This window comes from Pezoporus wallicus, unplaced genomic scaffold (assembly GCF_028554395.1).
Source record: "Pezoporus wallicus isolate ANWC-B61680 ecotype Strahan unplaced genomic scaffold, APGP_CSIRO_Pwel_v1 contig_8542, whole genome shotgun sequence".
Taxonomy (NCBI): domain Eukaryota; kingdom Metazoa; phylum Chordata; class Aves; order Psittaciformes; family Psittacidae; genus Pezoporus; species Pezoporus wallicus.
This window is the reverse complement of record NW_026640148.1, coordinates 3,288,354-3,309,201: the sequence shown is the minus strand read 5'-3', so window position 1 is coordinate 3,309,201 and position 20,848 is coordinate 3,288,354. Positions and strand designations below refer to the sequence as shown.

Below are 20,848 nucleotides of genomic sequence, written 5' to 3'. Positions count from 1 at the left end.
GGAAGTGGGTCAGTCTTAGCATTGGTTATTGTTGTTTTCCATGTAAGTTGCTCGTAACTTCCTGTCATGAGTCTTAGTGGTAGCACAAGACCATGGACACTGTGGTGGTTTACTCTGAGGGCTGCTGTGTGTAGACCTGATGTGAAGTGAGCTTGCAGAATTCTGCTGTACAGAATCGTGCAGATCCTCTCTGATGCACTATGAGTTTTCATTTAACCACCAAAGCAGATCTCTGATAAAAGAGTAAAACCCAGAAGTTGCAATGTGGGATAAGAAAGTGCTGTGACTAATGCTGTCCTGGCTGAATGTGTCTACTGAGGATAAGCTATTCTTGTTGTGCTTGCAAAAAGAGGGATACTTAACTCAAATATCATATCCTAATGCTTGTGTGGTGGACTGAAGATACACAAAGTGAATTTATAGCTGTTTAAACTAGATGATAATCTAGGGCTTAGTTTGAAAGAATGAATATGCCAATTGTTAACACCTTATCAAAATGCTCAGATTTCCTAGTAAAAACATGATCTTCCTTGCATTGCTCTCAAGTTATTGTTTTCTGAAGATAAACAAGTTCAGGAATTCTGTTGTTCACAACCACTTCCTTTATAATCTATCAGACGTTGTACTTTCCACTAATTGTGTGATGGAGCAGCAGTGCCCACGGTTTTATGAATAAACCAGCAAGAAATTCCCTTGGAAGGAAGGGTATATGTGTTTGGGCTAGTCTGGAACCAGCAACTTTGGGAAGTTCTTCCACCCACTCAGTCTGACACCATCATGACAGGTGTCATAACCTGGGGCTACGTGTAGGGAGATGATGAAATCCTGCTGCTAAATGTTTGCTGTAGCAGGCCCTGTGCTGAGGAATAAGGAAACACTGATTAAAAGTGAAGTGGAAGTGGCACTGAATTGCAGGATTTTCGTGGTTTAAAGAGGTTCCTGTGTGCCATTTGTACAGTGTTCACTCTGGCAAGGTTGTTTGAGCAGCTTTCAAAGAACAATAAATCTGACTAGTGTCTGTACAGCTGAGTTCTGAAAGTGAAGTAAAATGGGACAGTATAGGTAAGAACAGTTTTGCTTTGAAAAATCTTTCACCCTTGACTCTAGGGTAGGACCTTTACCAAAAGGCTTCCCAAAATTTATCTCCTGCCCTCCTTACCTGCCCTTCCAGCAGTGCAGGACCATTGCAGCTTTTAGCTGTGTGAAAGAGAGCAACTCCTACTGTTGTAGGTGTCTCAGTGTCAGTTGGGCACTGACAAGCTGTGGAGTGGACCCTCCATACATTGCTCAGGCAAATGCAGTAACTTGCTTTCACCTGAAACCAGATGCCAGCTGAGTTCTTGACTCATCCAGAGATCCCGAGATGGGTTGAGCCACTGGGATTCAACCAATTTTTACAAATGCTGATACTGTAAGAGTAGGGATGATTGTGAATGTGATGCTCCGGGCAGCTGGTGAAGAGGCCTGGGGAACCTGGTGCTGGGGGCTTGTGTGAGAGAATGGATTGGACGGCTTGCAGGTAGCCTCCAAACTAACTTCTGGGTTTTGTAGCAGCAGCTAATGTACAGCTCTGTGTCTGTCTCACAGGGATTGAGCCTCATGGGAACATGGTGAAGCAGCCTGCCATCTTCACAGTTGACACCATCAGTGCTGGGCAGGGAGACCTGATGGTCTTCATAGAGGATCCAGAAGGAAACAGAGAAGAGGTATGTATGGTAAATATTTTGTGTGGAAAAGTAAAGCTGGTCTGAATGCTGAAGTTTTTTCGGTAACATTCATCTTTCACAATGAGGTCTTAGCAGATAAGTAATCTAAAAGGAAATTGCAAAATGCTATCTATCAAAAGTGCAAGCCTGAAGATTTTACTCGTAATTGCCTTACTGGATGAACTTGAAGAAAATGTCACTATCTGCAATTAAGCAACACAACTCCAATGTCCGGTAGTTGTAGTGCTTTAGCTTGACTAGCCAAGTGTCTATGTTTTTAGATAACATACATCACTAAATCACTCTCTGCCCTTACTCATTCTGCAAGAACGGCTAAAGCAGCTATTTAGATGCCATGAATCATTTTGAGTTAAAATGCTGGTTTTAATGTTTATAGAAACTTCTCATCCAAGTGCTCCACTTGATCATGTTACAGCATTCCAGAAAAATACAGCTGTATGTTGGACTTCACGTCTCCTCAGTTTTGGCTTGCCTTAGTAAAGCAATTAACAGCAAGGAAAAGGGCTGGGGGTGGGGAGAAGGTAGCTTGCTTCATCTCATGAAATAATAAAACCAGTGGGGTTTTTCCATATGAGAAGAGGAGGTAGGAAGGATCCCTGCTCTCACAGCAACAAGTCTGACGCTGGAAATAGTTCACAATATCAAGCGCTACCCAGAGAAGTCTTAGGTTGGTGTGTGTAGGCACAGCTCAATGGTGCATGTGTTTTCTCTCCTAGGCAAAGATAACACCGGCCAGTGACAAAAACAAAACCTATTCAGTTCAGTATGTGCCAAGGGTTACTGGACCTCACAAGGTGGGTTGTGCGTCAATAGCCAGTAATCTTTTGCTAAATGTGCTCCTCTTCTGTTTGTTAACATGAGCCCCTGAGGGCTGCCTGCATGCTGGCAGCATAAGTCACTTGGGGCATCCTGAAGAAACGTAACCTGGTGTGGCCTTAATTCTCCATCTAGGCTATCAGTCTGCCCCCTTCTCAAGGGGAAATGGGGAGTGTTTGGGTATCAGGTGCTGCAGCTGACTCTCCACTCACATGGGGCCACTTCCTGCAGCTCATTAAGCCAGTTCTATGAGTTGTCACAGACACACAGAGGAAAATACCAGGTTGTTTCTGTAAGACATTTCTTTATTCATGATACTGTACTTCACAGGGGCTGTGCAGAGGAGGTTCCCCGCACAGCACTGTCCCAGGATGCCTGCAGAAGCAGGTTTATGGGTGATCCCATTGCTTGGCACTGGCCCAAGTGGCTGGTCCCACAGCCAGCTTGAAAAGATAAATGCAACTTCTGCTGCCACTTCCTCTCTGGATGGTGATCTGCCTCTTACTGGCACATCCAGATTCAAGCATCACCACTTCAAGGAGGTGGCCATCAGTTCTGCTGCATGGACAGGATGAAGGCTGTGGGATGGATGGTCTCCCTTCCCTCGGAGGCATAGACTCTGTGCTAGGAATGCAGATGTTTGAGCCCCTGCTTGGCTATGTGGCAGTGACACAGATTCTGCCTCTGCCCAATGGGTCAGAGCTGACACTGTCTGTCTTTAGGTTTCAGTCCTGTTTGCTGGGCAGCACATCTCCAAGAGCCCGTTTGAAGTGAACGTTGACAAAGCCCAGGGAGATGCGAGCAAAGTAACAGCAAAGGGGCCAGGACTGGAGGCAACAGGGAACATTGCCAACAAGCCTACCTACTTTGACCTCTACACAGCAGGTAAGCAGGATGAACGAATGCTGAAATTGTGCAGCTTCCTCAAATGTGAGGAGAACCTAAGCCTGGGAGGAATAAACAAACTGAAAAATGGATGAGTATTTGCAGCCTCATCAAGTTCAGAGGTGAAATAACAGCCAGGCTGCTCTGGAGACTTCAGCTTTGTCTGAAACATTTGAAGTATTCTATAAGTATGGAGCTGAGCTGGGGCAAGAAGGTGCTAAGCATTACCCAGAAATTTGCCATGCACTTGCTGAACGGCAGCAGGCAAGTTCCTGGCTGGTTTCTTCCCCAAACTCATTTTAAACAGGAATGTGAAATGCCCACCTCAGAAGCATGAACTGTGAGTAAACTGTAAATGCCTCATGCATTCTGTATTTAGCTTTACGAAAGAACCTGCCACAGTGCTACCTCGAGTTCATAGTGCAATGACAAACTGGTATCAACCTCTATTGTAATTATTAGAGGGCTACTATCTTCATTAGGGCATCTCCATCATGTGACTTGATGCCTGTTATTAGGCCAATGCTGTAGCCTAGAGGAACGAGTCAATAAGATGCTACAAATGCTAACTCATTTCGAACAATGTGAAACTATTTAGGGCAGTTACTTGAAGTATTTAAACACCAAAATATGCTGAGTAGCTTATTTTAAATTGCCTTCTGCCTAAGGGTGCTTGGAAATAAAATGAAATGTGGTTACAGTGAGGGGAAGTGTAATGTTCAGCCTCTAATTGGGAGAGGGAGTGGTCTGAATCATGTAAAGACATGTCTGGCCTCTGGAAGTGTCTGGAAAACTGTTTTTGCTGCATGATGGGTTGAATAAGATGTGAGAGAAGCAGGTGCCACAAAAGTGAATATGTATAGTCCAGCAGAGAAGGATCCTTGTCCAGACCATCATGCACATTGCCCAAGCTCTTCACCTAAACCGCTTTAAAGCTTGAAAAGTTGAATTGACTGGTAAAGTTGTGGGCTAGCGTGTGACAGAGGTGCTGCAGGGTGGTAGCGATAGGATAAACCAGGCTGTGTGTGTATTCAGTATTGTAATACTGTTGTGAAACCCTGTGGCTGGAGCAGCAGAGCCCTGTCAGTTTGATGGCTTCATGGAGATGCCTCTATCCTGTCTTTCCCCCTCCCCACTTGAATGTCTGGTTGCTGTCAGCAGAAGCTGAACATTTAGGCTGTGCCTGGAAATGGTAGCAGAGGATGGCTGGCGGAGCACAGAGAGCTGGCTGTGATCCTAGAGGCAGTATGTGTTGCTGTGGGGAAGCCAAGGCTCATCTGGGCTTATTTCCTTTGCAGGTGCTGGTGTGGGTGACGTGAACGTGGAAGTGGAGGATCCTCAGGGGAGAAGCCTTGCTGAAGTTGCAATAGAAGACAAAGGCAACCAAGTCTACCGTTGCACCTACAAACCTGTTCAAGCTGGTCCTCACATTGTCAAAGTGACTTTTGCTGGAGAGGCAATTCCCAAAACTCCTTGCACTGTTCTTGTTGGAGAGGGTATGCTTTTTAAAAATACACCTAAATGTAGATGGTCACTTTTCTCCTAGAGTGTGATCACAGAATATGCTTGGTTTTGCCTGGGGCATTCTCTGTGCTTTTCAACATCTTTGACCTGATTCAGTGGGTCGCCTAGATATTCACAGGGCAAAACAGTGCTAACAGTAATACAGCTTTTGTTGCTAGAGTTTCCTTTCTGCCTAGACCTCCGATTAAGCTGCCCTTATTTTTTTTGAAGTGTTTTATGCAGCTATGCAGTGTCTTGCTATTTTCCACCTTTGTTCCTCAAATGACTGTATTTACTGTTTTCCTCCTTAACTGACACTTAACTTGCTTTCTGTTCCATCCTTGCGTGCTCCTATGCTTTTAGATCTCTGCTCATCTCTCCTGAGCTACCCTCCATTTGTGGAATTTTGGACTTCACTGCTAATGGCTTCATAGTTGGTAAGAGGTGTGCAGGATGCTTTGTCATGTGTGCTTTCTGTAAGCTTCTAGCCTGCAGCTTGTCCTGGCAAAAGGGGCTTTTGTTTTTGTTGGGGTTGGGGAAGAAAGTTGCAAGTGGTGTATGTCCCAGTCAGAGAAACTGGCTTAACCACAAGCTGCTTGATACAGTTGTGCAAGGGCTCTGTGAGCTGTTCACACCCCACATTGGGCACGCTCATGTATGTCCCACTGAGTTTTCAGAGCTAGCAGATAGCATGTGATCTTTGCTTACACCATCCAGTGTAGGATGTGGAGTGATGCTGGTTGCTGCTGCAGGGGTGAGGATGAAACTTGTAAGCTATTGAAATGAGTGAAAACCTAACGAGCAGCTTCGCAGACTTGTGCTCCTGCTGTAAGCACAGCGTATTGTGGGGAAATGCATGTTGGGTTTACACTGCTGGGAAGCTGTCAGTATTTGTAAGTCTCTTCAAACCTTTCAGGTTTCTGGAGTTGAAGACCCCATGATAGCTGGGATTGTGTAACAAAAACTGTTCATAAGTGCACGTTCTTATTTATGTAGCCACTCTGCAAGCCTAGGGAAGCATGTGGAGTAAAGAGGTCAAGCATAAGCTTCAGTTCAGCCATATGTAACCTACTGCCCCTGCCCGAGGCTGCTTTGGTCTGCAGAAGGCTTGATGGCTTTGCTTCTGAAAGTGTGAACTGCAACAAGGAGCGGTTTTGATGTGACGTCACTTGACAAAACACATGTAGAACTCTGCTGTACTGATAGCAGTTATTCCAGGCACGTGCTTCTGAAAGAACAGCACAATAATATGGCTCACGGGGGCTTACCTGCAAAGAGAAGCTTCACCCCATTCTGCAGTGTGCCTCCCAATGCAAAAGGTGTCAAGAAGATTGTGCCTAGTATGGTGAATATCTGTATGTGATAGCCATGTAAGTTTTATATTGATAACTGGCATCAAATTGGAAAACAACAGTGCTTCAGAATTTGTTTTAATTCTAAAAGATGGCCCTCCTAGGGGGTCAGTATTGCCTGGCTGCACTTACTGCCCAAAAGCCATGGGACATAGACAATGGTTGTGCAGACTCCTGACTGTCTGCCTTAAGTATTATAACATTAAAACTTGTGCTGAATGCTAAGCTGTGGTTGGCCTGAATCAACACTAATCTAAAGGTTGTTCCAGGCTGGCTACGCTACGTGTGTGTTGAGAGTGAAAGACAGTATTGATGTCTGAAATTCCCTTGCAGCCTGCAATCCAAACGCATGTCGTGCCACTGGCAGAGGTCTGCAGCCCAAGGGTGTCCGCATGAGGGAAACTGCTGACTTCAAGGTTGATACTAGAGCAGCAGGGAGTGGAGATCTTGCGGTGACTATAAAGGGACCGAGTAAGTGTTGGGGTGAATGTGTGCTGTGGATGTGTTTTGGAGAAGGGGGGGAAGTGGAGATTGCAAAAAGGAAGAGTGGCAAGGCTATAATTACCTGATGGAACTGATGGGATTTGTGTCACCATGAAAAGCCAAATTTCTGATACTTTCTGCTTAATGTGATCTGCAGGGCTGGGTAAGGTTACACCTGGGTTTAGGTCTTAGTGCACATTGGTTAGCAAAACTGAGAAAATCCACACCTTTGCCTGCCGTGGCCTCCAAGCTTTATGCATTCACATTGTTTCTTCATCTGATCCATAGGAGTAAGTCATGTTCCAGGTTTTTGGCAGGGTAAAAATCCTGCTCTCATAAAGCTGGGAGTGTCTCAGGGAAGCACTTCTGGCTGCACTGGATGCCTGGGCTCAGGAGCAGGGTAGGCTGACATTAAGACCTTCTACCAGGCTCCGTCCCCAAGTCCTTTGCTGTGTCAAGAGCTCTGGATGTGGCTCTCTACCTGGCTTAGGCAGGCTGGGGTGATGGGAGCACTGGTGGGTCTGGCTCCTGAGGCAGCCAGCAGTGGTGGCCGTGCTGCTGCTCTTGGAGAGCTGCTGTGCTGGTGTTGTACTTGTGAGCCAGTCACCTCCCCCCGGCTGAGACAGCATTAAAAGGTGCATTGTATTGCCTTCACCTCCTCCACACGCACAGTGCTCTGACTGTGTGGCTTAATGCCGTTAAGGGGGGAAAAAAGCAACAGACGTATCAATGTAAATTTTAGTGTATTAAGCTTTTCTCCGTAAATTCTTCATCTTGAAGAAAATGAAAAGTAGGCATTCCCTGCATACTTGTGGTTGCAAAGTCTGACAAATGTTAAGCTTTTTTGTTTTAACATATGACATGCATCATACTGCAGACTAAGAAAATAAAACACAAGGGAATCTATTAAGTCTGGTAAGTTAAAATACTTTCTGCTGTATTTCTTCTGGAAGTGTTTGCTGTCTTTGTCCTAGAGGGCAACTAGAACTAACTTCCCATATAACCTGACCTTTTCTTTTTTTTTGGTGGAAGAAATTTAGTCTTGCAAGCTAAAATAAATACTAGAAAACATGAGCTTGTCTCAGTAATTGAAAGCAGGATGGAAGCTGTTAAGTTTAATGCTGAACTAATCTTTCAACAGAGGGCTTGGAGGAGCTGGTGAAACAAAAAGGCTTTATGGACGGTGTATATGCGTTTGAGTATTATCCATCTACCCCAGGGAAGTACGTTGTCATGATTACATGGGGTGGGCACAACATCCCCAAAAGGTGAGTTGGAAGAAGCCTTTTTGAGTTCTGTGCCCTTTGATGGGGTGTGTAGTTGGTGTGTTTTTAAAACAATGCTGACCTTTGAAGAAACTCTGGGGGACAAGTTAGTGGCAAGCAGTTGCTGTGAAAGTTTATCTACAGCCTGTTCAAGAGCTGCAGCAGCTTATATTGAGAAGGCTTTGAAGGGTGATTTGCATCAGTCTCGCAAAACCCAAATGATGAATACAAAACCCAATAAAACTTGGTGGATTATGCAGCTTGGACTTTGCTGTGAGTTTTTGAAGGGATCTGTTATTTCAGTGTCTAGGGCTGCAGCAAGCAGTGCAGACCAAGTATTTGACACTCAGGATTTGTGGTGCAAGATGGAAGTACGTGATGGGTTGGATGACCTCTCTGCTAGAGAAAGAGTCTGCTGGGCACTGTGCCACTACACGATAGCATCTATTAATTTGGAAAATCCAATGTAAAGCCTCATTAAAATGCCTGGGGAAAAGCCTGGATGCTGTATTTGTCCTTATTTCTAATCCCATGCTTTGCTTTTCTCTTGTAGCCCCTTTGAAGTTCAAGTGGGTCATGAAGCAGGTCCTCAGAAAGTGCGAGCCTGGGGACCAGGATTGCATGAAGGTGTTGTGGGCAAATCAGCTGATTTTGTGGTAGAGTCCATTGGCACAGAAGTTGGCTCTCTTGGTATGTTTCTTTACTTAGCTTGCCTGAAATATTTATCAATTGCAATGCTAGCAATGAACTCATGAGAAACAATAGATTTCCCAGCAGTAAAAAACCCCAAACATGTCTGTAAGACTTTTGGTCTAGACACAAACTTATATCAGAGTATCAAAGGCAAGTCCTAGAGACAGGAACGTGTGTGATGGGGAGTGTAAAGCTATGGTTTTGTGGGATGATATCCAAAAGGGAATGATGGATTATCTCCTATACTGCTGAAGAAGGGTGACAGAGAGAATCAGTTGTCATTAATGCTAATAAAAATCAGTTTGGGGAAGTGGTGTTAAATTAACAGCCACACAAACCTAACATGAGGATCCTACTTGTTACTTTTTCAGGCTTTGCTATAGAAGGCCCTTCTCAGGCTAAAATTGAGTGTGATGACAAGAACGATGGCTCATGTGATGTGAAGTATTGGCCCAAAGAGCCTGGTGAATATGCTGTGCACATCATGTGTGATGACGAGGACATAAAAGACAGCCCTTACATGGCCTTCATCCGACCGGCTTCAGGAGACTTCAACCCAGATAAGGTGGTGTATAAGAAAGAGTTCACCCCTGCGTAACACATCTTTGATATAACTACAGTAGAGATATTTCTGAAGGCTTCTGGTAATAGGCTTGATTCTTAAGCTACCTCTGCTTAAAGCTCTGAGTTTGCCATGCTCCAGCCAGATATTACTCAGCTTTTTCTAATAACACTGTTGTGGTTTTGATTTAATGTAACGAAGACTTGCTGAATTAGTCCAAATTCTCAGCTTTCACACTAGCCTCTAATTGTATCCCATGCTTCCTGGGTCTTGTGGGAAGGGGAAGGTATTTAGAAGTAAATTGCTTAGTTTTACTTTTCTTTCTGAACTGCAAGCTAAGACTCTTGGGGTATTTTTTTTAGGTGAAGGCTTATGGGCCGGGCTTGGAGAGGACTGGCTGTATAGTGAACAATCCTGCTGAGTTCACAGTTGAAACCAAGGATGCTGGGAAAGCACCTCTGAAGATGTATGCACAGGTAAGAAGCCAAAGGCAGCCATGTGAAACTTCAGCAAGAGGGCTTTAATACTGTTGAGAAAAATGCCTTAAGTATTTCTGCTCACTTACACACCACTTAATTCTGGGCATGTGTAATTCTCTCAAAGCTCTGTGCTTTGATCTGTGTAATGTAGTCAGGCAACAAACCTAACTCAAGACAAGGTGACTTCTCTGTGGCATGTGAAATACATGGCTTTGCTTCCTTACTTGGAATCTTCTCAGCAAAACAAGGTGTAATTTCCTGGAGTTGTCATTTGGAAGCACCCAAAATGTCTTTGAGCCTGTGAATTTCAGGCAAGCTTGTTAAAATAGGTGTTGTAGGATGGTGTTAGAAATGAGCAAGTGTAAGTCTTCCTCATCTAACAGGAGTGTGATTTGCATGTTCCTTCAGCTCCTTTCTGAGCTGCAGTTCTGGGGAAAAAAAATCCCAGCACCACATTTTGGAACAGTCTTGGGCTGTTCAAATATTACAAACATTTTTAAAGTACCCAAACCCTCTGTATTACTGCTTTTTAGGATGGAGAAGGAAACCCTATCGATATCCAGATAAAGGGCAAGCCTGATGGTGTGTTTGCCTGTTCCTATGTGCCAGTTAAACCAATCAAACATACAATTTCTGTTGTCTGGGGAGGAGCCAATGTTCCCAATAGCCCCTTCAGGGTAAGTACAGAGATGGCTATTACTAGTTCTTGCTAAGTAGGACATTCATGCTCACAACTACTTCTCATTACAAGCAGGATGATAAAACCCTTCAGTGAACTTCAAGGAGGTGTGTCCTTCTGCTCCTATTTTTTAGGAATTTGCCCACTTGAAAAAAGCTTTCTGTTTTCACAAGCTCACATTTCAGAGGTCAAGCTGCAGCCTGGGGGAATCGGGGCAATTTACTCTTACCTTGGCACAGTTTTCTATAGCCTCTGTCCAAGCAATGCTCTGACTTGACTGTGATCTCAAAAGACGACACAGATGTGTGATTCTCACCCTTGTGAATCCATGTAGGTCCTTATAGGTCAAGGGAGTCATCCTCAGAAAGTGAAAGTGTTTGGACCTGGCGTGGAGAGAACTGGCCTGAAAGCAAATGAGCCAACCCACTTCACTGTTGACTGCACAGATGCAGGAGAAGGTAAAGGCAGGCTGGGCTGTTGCTGTGGTATCTGAACCACAGGTCATACAAGGAGGGGGTTATATACTGTTTCATGCTAGTTTTCCTTGTTTCATGGAAAAACCTTGGGAAGCAAAACATTGCAGTGAATTGTGATGTGATCTGTTACATCAGTTAACATGGGCGCTTGAACAACTACTGGAAATGGGAATGTGCTGGCTGTTTGGCTAGCAATGTCTGTACTGTCCTGTAGCATAGCCTCCATTTACTTTCCCTAGGTGATGTCAGTGTTGGAATTAAGTGTGATGCTCGTGTGGTCAGTGATGAAGAGGAAGACATAGATTTTGACATCATCCACAATGCTAATGATACGTTCACAGTGAAGTATGCACCACCTGCCGCTGGGCGCTACACTATTAAAGTGCTTTTCGCAGGAGAGGTTTGTCATCTTCCTTTTACAGCCTGATGGTTTTAGAGTGTTTATCTGCTCTTTGATCAACAAGCATGTGCCAGTTAACAGCTGGCTGTGGCAATTTGCAGCTGGCTCCTTCCATTTCAGCTCACGTGCACTTTGGTCACTGCTTCCAAAAACACATTTGTAATACTTGAAGGTACACAAGTGAGAGGGCTTGGATGGAGAAACTGGAGTTCAAGCATGTGATATGTTGGGCTGGCATAATGAGTGTGGTCTCAGTGATGGGGCAAAGCTGCTTTCTAAAGGATAGAAAACCTAAGTGACTCTCGAAGGAACATGGCAGTAAAAATAAGTTTTCTTTATTAAAAAAAAGGGAGGGAGGAAGAGGCCCTTGCAAACTATCCAGCTGTTAACTTTGCCCTAGACTTTGAGTGATACTACTCAGGCAAAGCAGAGTGCTTAAATGGGGTGAAAGTTTACTCAAATTGGTGCTGGAGTTATAGCAACAGTGTCTTAAAATGATTTATCTGTCTGGTTTTTGGCTAGTAAAGAGTTGTTATGTTTATAGATGTGTATTTGTTGCAGGAAATTCCTGCCAGCCCATTCAGAGTTAAAGTGGACCCCTCGCATGATGCCAGCAAAGTGAAAGCTGAGGGACCTGGGCTGAGCAAAACTGGTGAGAGCTGGTTTGGGATAGTGCGGCCAGTGCTGGACCTATTGTGGGATAGTCACTGCCTGGATGAGCATTGCTGGGATGCAGTGATGCAGTCCTGAATGCAACAGGGTGGGGTGCCAGGTGATTGGAAGCAACTCCATTCTCTTGGCATTTTGCTTGACTGGGCTTTATAGGTACCAAATGTTCTTGGGAAGAGTTTCCGTGTGTGAATTCTGCATAAATTACAATTAACATTTTTTCTCAGGCGTGGAAAATGGCAAGCCAACACACTTCACTGTGTTCACCAAAGGAGCTGGAAAAGCGCCGCTGGATGTGCAGTTCAGCAGCCCGGTGCCAGGAGAGGCAGTGGCAGATGTGGACATCATTGATAACTATGACTATTCCCACACTGTTAGGTACACTCCGATCCAGCAGGTAGGTTTGACTTCTGTAGGAATGCAAGAGTGAATGGCTCATATTGCCATAGTGCTGTGACCTTCCTCCCTGGTATTTATGCACAGAGGAATGAGCAGATAAACCTTGCCAGGGTGTCCCGTCCCCTAAAGTCTGCGGGACAATTGGGATTGGAAAGCAGTAAAGCAGTTTTCTAATGTAGTTATTGATAGCTTGTTGCTGTTTTATTTTCTGGGACAAGTGAGGTATTGAAGCAGTAGCAAACAGCTCATGTTGTGATTCCACACCTTATCAGTTGAAGAGGAGAGGTGGTGAACCTTCCCAGGGTCCAAAATGGAGCTGGCTGCTGTACCAGCTGCTCTGGGCTGCTGTGGTCCTGCAAAGTCTGAGCTGTGGTGTGCTGCCCCTCAGCAAGCTGCTGTTGTCAAAGGAGCTGTGGTGTAAACCTGAGCAGGGACAAAAAGTTTGGGTGATGGTACAGCAGCTCCCCAGAAGGAAGACAAAAGAGTTGGTGCTGAGGAAGGAAGCTGGGCTGCAGATTAACTGCATCAAAGTATTTGCCTGTATTTTAGGTTTGCCCTTGGGTTGGAAATTAATTCAGTCTAACTTTTTTTGTTCAAAGATGCTTCCTAGCAACACCATTTAAGATCTGAAAGAAGAAGCTGCTAATGACTAGAAGCGTTTTTCCTTATGCTGTGCTTGCGTGTTTGTAAAGGGCCCTTAAATGCCAGAATGCACAAATCTCATGTATTTCTAAAGACGTAGGTGCTGCAGTGCCAAGATGAAAGCATTTTGCTGCTCTTACTCTGCTGAACAAACACATGAGCTAGTCAATCATCTGCGGCAGCTTCCTTGATTGTAGCTGTATAAAAGTGGACTGATATGGAGGACTGCAGCATTATTTAACTGATAATGCTGGATTAGCATTCTTGGAAGCACCATAGAGCTAGCATTTGGTTTTGGATAAAGCAGTTGCATGATCTCAGGAAATGGCTGGCATGCCTGTTTGGAGAAGCTTTTGCTTTTTCAGTCAGAGTTGGTACGCAGAAGGGCTCGAAGTCATCTGAACTCCATGCTTGTGTGTGTAAGCAGTAATAGATTGCTATGTTTCATGTGAAAAACAGTGTTGAGACAAGCCAGGATGCCTAAACCAGGCTTTCCCCTTGGTCCTCCCATCTGGAGGAGTACCTTGGGTCATGGAGGAGCTGTGAGCTTACAGGAGATGCTCGCAGATAGCAGTGGCAGGAAGACAATGGTTAAAAAGAGGAGATGGAAATAGACTGCACAGTAATTAGAGTAGCCTTGTCGTCCCTCCAGGCTGTGAGCATGTAGGTCATTCCTGGACCCTTTCTTGGGTTTGTAAGCAGTAGCTTGTGAATAAGACTCTCGACTCTTAAGAGTAGGGGGAGGACAGACTAGGTAGTTAAATTCCTGAGGGGCTGTGTCAGCAGCAGAGGAGCCTTGGTTTAGTGCTGTTTACTCAGCCTTATCTATCTCATGGTGTTGCTACAGATACCCGTGTGTGTGTTTTCTAAAAACAACCAAGAGTAATCATGGAAGCTATTCACTAGCTTGCGTGAACCATCCATGATTAGTTCACTTGGGAGCTGAACCGGCCAAGAACGAAAAGTAAGCAAACAGTGAATATAGCTAAAATATGGACTGCGGTAGGAGAGAATAAAAGGAGCACACATCATGGGGCTGGAGCTTGCCATGGCTGTGTGGTATTCCAGCCAAAATACACAAGAGCATTAATCTTTCTGACTTGTATAGCTTAAACCCCTGGTATTTCAGATGCTGTAATAATATGGCCTCTTTGTGGGCTTGGCTTTGGCCTGGCTTCTCTGTGTGGTGGAAGGGGATACCTGGTCTGGAGCACTGGGACATTCATTCAGCTGATGGGTCTGAGCGTCAGGAGGGTGGGAGCCAGCCTGAGCCGGAGGTTTTGCCAAGCAGCTTGAATATAGTCTAATTAGCTGTTGGAAAGGACTGTCTGTTTCTCTCTTCCTGCATTAAAAAACATTTAGTACTTTGAAGGGCTGAGAGCTTGGGAGTCCATAAACCAGTAAGTTTGGCTGTGGTCAGCTACAATGGATTACGTGAAGTGGTTATGTACTGCTGTACGTACTATCTGCATGAAGTGAGGAACTGAGCTAAACTTGTAAATTCTCCAACTAGGGTCCGATGAAGGTTTTGGTAACTTACGGTGGTGATCCTATCCCTAAAAGCCCTTTCACTGTGGGCGTTGCTGCTCCACTAGACCTGAGCAAAATTAAAGTCAATGGACTGGAAAACAGTAAGTATCTCTGGGCTACAAGCCCCATAGCCTCCTCCTGAAGTGTCTCCTGAATGTGTGCTATAGCCAGCATGTCCTGCTGGAATAAAAGTGGGCAAAACAATCTTTAACTTGCTACAGTTGGGATCATCCATGTCCAATTTTGTAGCTTGGCCACTCTGACTTATCTGTTCCTCTTGAGGACTGAATCCAATTAAGTTTTTTGGGGGGGTTGGTTGGGGTTTTTTTGTTTGGGTATTTTTGATGGGAAAGGAGCAACGATTACAGAGCAGTGTGGATAAAGCATGTGTCGAGGTTTAGTCTCTTGTGAATAGAGCTGAATTCTTCACCAGGCTGAGCACCTGCTGCTGAAACCTGGTTTTCTAGAAGTGAAAGAGCTTAGGGCTGTGAAATATTGTTGTGCTCCTGAAATGAGCCTCTGATACTGTCAGGCCATGTCTTACAGGCTTGTTTAGCACTGTAGCTTTGTAGCTCCAACTAAGCAAAGCAATCGCTGTTTCTGTTTTGTTTGTTCCCCCCCCCCCCCTCAGTTTGGAGGGTTTTTGCATGCAGGGGGGTGCAGACTGAGCAGGGCTTTGCCAGTGCTTGCTCCCTCAGTGGTATGAGAGATTTCTTGAAGCACTGTCTGATATTGAGTACTTAACATAGTAATACACATTTTGTCTTTTTCAGGAGTGGAAGTAGGGAAAGATCAGGAATTTGTAATTGACACCAGAGGAGCTGGTGGGCAGGGTAAACTGGAAGTTAATATTTCCAGTCCCATGAGGAAGGCTGTGCCATGTTTGGTGGAACCAGTTCTGGGTAAGGAGTGCAGCACAGCAAAATACATCCCAAGGGAAGAAGGACTGTATGTGGTCGATGTGAGTTATGATGGCAATCCAATCCCAGGGAGTCCCTATACTGTGGAGGCCACGCTACCTCCAGACCCCTCCAAGGTAAGTGAATGGTTTAGGGCTCTAACAGCAACTGATACATAAAAACTGAATGTGGGCTACTGCATGAGATTTGGCTTGGTTTTGGCCAAACCAGACCCAGGGATGTCCTTACTGAGAGCACTGAGGTTCCATAACTCATGGAAGTAATTCCTGTAACACTGTATTTGAAAAAGCATTGAACTAATTAAGAATACTACAAGCATCCTGCATAGTGTGGCAAATACAAGTATTGCCCCTAATTTGATAGAAGTAGGCCTCCTGAGCATCTCGACTGTATTTGAGATGCTTCTTTCTAAGGAAATAGAAATCAAGAAAAACATGCATACAGCCATCCAGTATTTGAATGTTTCTACCTTTTATAGCCCGTGGCTATATAAAAACAGTTATGGTGAGAGTATGAATATCCTTGCCTAGAAACCTCTTTGGACAAGAGGTACTAACTTTATAGTAGAACTGGGAGGAGTGGCAAAAGAGTTTTACAAGAGCATTTATAAGAGCTTGTTAGTTGAGTCCTACATACAAACAAGCCTGACTAGGCAGCGTGTGCTGGCAATAACATGAAAAAACAAGTTTAGCTCAACTGCATATTCTCTTCTAGGTAAAAGCTCACGGTCCAGGTCTTCGAGGGGGCCTTGTTGGAAAACCAGCCCAGTTCACCATAGATACCAAAGGGGCAGGAACTGGAGGCTTGGGTTTGACAGTAGAAGGCCCATGTGAAGCTAAAATTGAATGCTCAGACAATGGTGATGGAACCTGCTCTGTCTCATACCTGCCCACGAAGCCTGGAGAGTATTTTGTAAACATCCTCTTTGAAGAAGTTCACATTCCTGGTTCACCGTTTAAGGCAGACATAGAAATGCCATTTGATGTCTCCAAAGTCATTGCCACGGGCCCGGGTCTGGACCGTGGTAAAGTAGGTGAGGCAGGGCTGCTGAATGTTGACTGTACGGAAGCAGGTCCCGGGGACCTGCGGGTGGACATGGTGTCGGATACTGGTTCCAAAGCCGAGGTCCAGATCGATGATAACAAAGATGGGACCTATGTCGTAACGTACGTGCCACTCTCGGCTGGCATGTACACGATCAAGATGAGATACGGAGGAGAGCAAGTGCCTAAATTCCCAGCCCGGGTCAAGGTGGAGCCAGCTGTGGATACAAGCAGAGTTAAAGTGTTTGGTCCAGGAGTGGAAGGGAAAGGTGAGAATAACTGTTGTTATCAGAGTTTGTAGCACTTGTGGTCCTTTGTCCTGCACAGAGTATTCTGAGCAATAAAAGCTGTAATAGCCTTGCGTGTTCCCATGGTGACCCTCAGATGGGGGTGTCTTGTTATGTTCCCAAACAAGTTGTTTATCATGCTGGTAAATGTTTTGTCATTGGAAGTTCTTGAAGTGACTCTTCAAAATGTATCCTGCAGATGTCTTCCGAGAAGCCACAACCGAGTTCACTGTGGATGCTCGACCTCTAACCAAGGCTGGTGGTGATCACATCAGGACACAGATCACAAGCCCATCTGGCTCCCCCGCGGACTGTCTCATCCAGGACAATGCTGATGGCACATATTCAGTAGAGTACACGCCGTTTGAAAAGGGTAACCTCTGGGGTTTTGGTTTGTTTTCTTGAGAGGGGAAAACCGAGAACTAGCAGCTCTTCTGACACTTGCATTTGGCAAACTGCTGAGGTTTGCCGGTAACTTGTTGGCGTCTTGGCAAGATTTTTGCCAATGGAGGAGCTGGTTCTGCAGAAAGTAGCTCTATTTTAACTTGAAGAATTGACTTGTACAGTAACTTGGCTTCAGAAGAACATTGCATATATGGCATCTTAGTTATGAAGCACTAGTGAAGTATTGTGAAATGCAGGAGGAAGTTCTTACCCATATAATGACATTTAAGTCGGTAGCATCTTGTAGAAGTGATGTTAAGTGATGAGAATATTTACAGAATTCAGAATGAGTTTTCCTCCTCTTAACAGGACCACACACAGTCAGTGTAACATATGATGGTGTACCTGTGCCAAACAGTCCTTTCAGAGTGAATGTGTCAGAGGGCTGCCATCCATCACGTGTAAAAGCACAAGGACCTGGACTTAAAGAAGCCTTCACAAATCAGCCAAATGCCTTTTCAGTTGTCACCAGGTAACTGGGCCTATTTGATCCTTAAGGGATATCTGAGGGAATGAGCATTGCAGGATGCTAAACCCAGTACAAATATTAATACCAAGACCAAGCTGTATCCTGATTCCTGTGTGCAATACCTCATCGTGTACTGAGCACTCTGCAGAGATTAGGGATCAATAGTGCTTGAGAATGAAATTGTAGGAAAATGTGAGTGAGGTTCTGCTGAATGGCTTTGCATGGCAGAGCACACTGAAGGCTGGACATCAGAAGTCAGGTTATTGCTTTTCCAGTAAGGGTAAAAACGCAGCCAGAGCGTGCGAAGGCTACGAAGCTGCTGTTAGAAGCAGGTAATACTAACAGTGTGTGTTTCTGTCTTGCAGAGGGGCAGGAATTGGTGGCCTTGGAATAACTGTTGAAGGACCTTCAGAGTCTAAAATTAGCTGTAAAGATAACAAGGATGGGAGCTGCAGTGCCGAATATGTTCCTTATGTTCCAGGAGACTACGATGTTAACATCACATATGGGGGAGAGCACATTCCTGGTAAGAGCTATTGCTCATTGGCTTTCAGAAGAGGGAAGGCATTGAGCTAAGGACTTAGGTTCCTTGGCTGCATCTCAATTGTGTTGGGGGATGTTGAGGTTTTCCTTTCTGCTTTTCCTGGGAATTTCAGCAGAAACAGAGGTGGCACTTGTTCCTCAGACCTGGGGGGGAAGTGTTGGAGCCCTTTGTGCTGTGGTGTGGTAGTTTTGAGGAAGGGCTGCAGTCTCTTCTTGTTTCTGAAACAGCCTTTGTGGGGATGTGGAAGAGCCTTGTTGAGACTGTAGCACTTGCAGGGGAGGAATAAAAGAGCGGGTACAGATGGTAAGACAGGGAAAGCAAGGCTGTCCCTTGGCAAATAACTGAACTGTTGAGTCTCGACAGTGAATATATGAAAGCACCATCGTTACACTTCTGGCTTTTGCAGGAGCAGAGATGTAGCATGGAGACTGTGGGGTTGTCATTACTACCTGAGAGTGAGAGATAGTAATAAGGAAGCCCAGGGAAAAGTAGGGAAAAAGACCTTTGGTTTCCTGTAACTGTTAGCTCTGTGGTGTTTAACACTTGTTGCATTAACTTCCAGGCAGCCCTTTCAAGGTTCCTGTGAAGGATGTTGTGGATCCCAGCAAGGTGAAGATAGCAGGACCAGGTCTGGGAACAGCTGTTCGAGCCAAAATCCCACAGTCCTTCACTGTAGATGCCAGCAAGGCAGGAGTAGCACCCCTTGAGGTGGTGGTGGCAGGGCCCAGAGGTAAGAACCAAAGTCCTCCATCCAGCTGTGCTGCCATCTCTGTGTTTGGGTGGGTAACATGGTCCTGGCCCTTCTTGCAGAGGTGGTGATACCACTTGAATGAGCATTTCCCTCCTGTTCATCTGGCTTATGTACCTTGACAGCTGACTCACATGTCATGCTGTAAAAGGAGAACTGTGTCGTAGGTAGTGCTGCTTTTAGCAGTATCTTTGATGGCTGTTTCCTAATCCTCATAGCTGGGAGATGTGACATGAGTAGCCGCCACTGGTGAACAATTTTGACTTAGACATCAAAAAGTAAATCCAAAGTCTCACACGTGAATGGTGACTTGGAAGAAACACGTGGCTGAGTTGCAGGAGTCTCTGAAACATTGTGGAACCCCTCAGTGGTCCCCAGAGAGTGCCAAGGCTCTCGAGCAGTAGTGTTAATGATGCTTCCATTAACCTAGAAAGCTGTGTCTCAGTGGCACAGGATATTAAGCTGAAGAGGTTGGCAGTGAGTACGTATTGGCTGCAAGTCTTGCCTTGCTAGGACGTGAGAGCTGCTTCCCCACTTGATGTGTCAGGTCTCACTGCTGCAGGTGCCCCTCAGGTAACCCTTCTGTAATTGCAGCGGATGAGATGGATTCCCAGGGATAGCGCTCCCCATTGAAAGTGATTTCGGATTTCTTTAAAGGTGATCCAAAGGGTGACACTGAGACAGGTTTGAGCTCTCCCTAACTACTGGCAATTTTGTTTCTTGGAAATCCAATTGGCAACAGCAGGAATCATCTGGAGGAGGGAGTAGGAACCAGCGGAACTGCTTTTAGGCTTTGCACAGCAACTATACGTTTCTTTTGTGCTTGCTTTACTGCTAATCCTTCCTGTGTTTTAAAGCCAACTCATAATTGTAGACTGCTTTGTGTGTTGATCTGAACTGGTATGACATGTAATCTGCTATAGATTTAGCTTAATGCAAATTGAAATAATTGATCCTGCTTTCTTAGGACTTTGGCAGCTTGCAGGGCTCTCTTGCCTAGGCAGCAAGCTTCCCTTTCCAAATACCTGGTTGTGAAAGACTCGGTGAATGCTACACATCAACTGGCTTTAGGGCTCAGTTCTGTGCAATGAATCCCAGTAACAGTATATAATCTTGTAAATGACAGTTCAGGCAGTTATAACCATTACTCATTTTCTTTCTCAAAAGATCTTCAGTGTATTCTGAGCAATTGTTTGTGACCTGGGCTGCACAGAAAGCAGGTTTTTCTCCAGTATTTTCATGCTAGTTTTTGTTTACAGTCAGAAGATGAGAGCCCAGAGAGTGGATAACAAATCTATCTCAAGTCAGTGGATATTGAATACAAAATAAGGGAAATCGATCACTGGTCTATGTCCATTGCCTTCATTCAAATACAAAATAAAGGAAATTTAGCCTGTTGCAAGCTGTAAATGAGCAGTGCATCTTGGAGCTTTGTGCAGCAAATGGCTGGTGAGGAACTGAGTTTTAATAGCACAGCTGAGAAAACTGTCTGTTGCTTTTTTAGGAGTTGTGGGGCCTGTTAATGTAGTAGACAATGGAGATGGCACCCACACGGTGGTGTACACCCCTACGCAAGAGGGACCCTATATGATCTCTGTCAAATACGCTGATGAAGAGATTCCTCGCAGGTAAGGTGATGAAGATGAAATTTATCTTCATTTAAATCATCTAAGTTTAATGAACTGAAGATTCAGTGACCTGATTGTGCTCCCCCAGCACATGAGCACCATTTAAGGGCTAGCTGTGGTCCTTTCTACTAATCAGTGCAGATCTTTGCACAACTTCAAGGTTCAGCAGTTCTTTGAACCTGCTGCACCTGTCGTAGAGATGCCG

The 20,848-nt window shown here is 45.0% G+C and overlaps 1 protein-coding gene across 3 annotated transcripts in view; it reads left to right on the top strand.

The window, feature by feature from the left end:
* FLNB (filamin B) overlaps nt 1–20,848 on the top strand; it is a 70,893-nt gene that overhangs the window by 27,404 nt on the left and 22,641 nt on the right. For all 3 annotated transcript variants that reach the window (XM_057417581.1, XM_057417580.1, XM_057417579.1), the window contains exons 5-26: nt 1,588–1,706; nt 2,444–2,521; nt 3,266–3,428; nt 4,727–4,924; nt 6,617–6,754; nt 7,908–8,034; nt 8,585–8,721; nt 9,096–9,289; nt 9,649–9,762; nt 10,299–10,442; nt 10,779–10,902; nt 11,160–11,320; nt 11,882–11,972; nt 12,217–12,386; nt 14,544–14,661; nt 15,334–15,596; nt 16,195–16,792; nt 17,010–17,183; nt 17,564–17,726; nt 18,089–18,249; nt 18,830–18,997; nt 20,520–20,643. In XM_057417581.1, the coding sequence (XP_057273564.1) occupies nt 1,588–1,706; nt 2,444–2,521; nt 3,266–3,428; nt 4,727–4,924; nt 6,617–6,754; nt 7,908–8,034; nt 8,585–8,721; nt 9,096–9,289; nt 9,649–9,762; nt 10,299–10,442; nt 10,779–10,902; nt 11,160–11,320; nt 11,882–11,972; nt 12,217–12,386; nt 14,544–14,661; nt 15,334–15,596; nt 16,195–16,792; nt 17,010–17,183; nt 17,564–17,726; nt 18,089–18,249; nt 18,830–18,997; nt 20,520–20,643 (3,727 nt within the window). The remainder of the gene's footprint in view (nt 1–1,587; nt 1,707–2,443; nt 2,522–3,265; nt 3,429–4,726; nt 4,925–6,616; nt 6,755–7,907; nt 8,035–8,584; nt 8,722–9,095; nt 9,290–9,648; nt 9,763–10,298; nt 10,443–10,778; nt 10,903–11,159; nt 11,321–11,881; nt 11,973–12,216; nt 12,387–14,543; nt 14,662–15,333; nt 15,597–16,194; nt 16,793–17,009; nt 17,184–17,563; nt 17,727–18,088; nt 18,250–18,829; nt 18,998–20,519; nt 20,644–20,848) is intronic.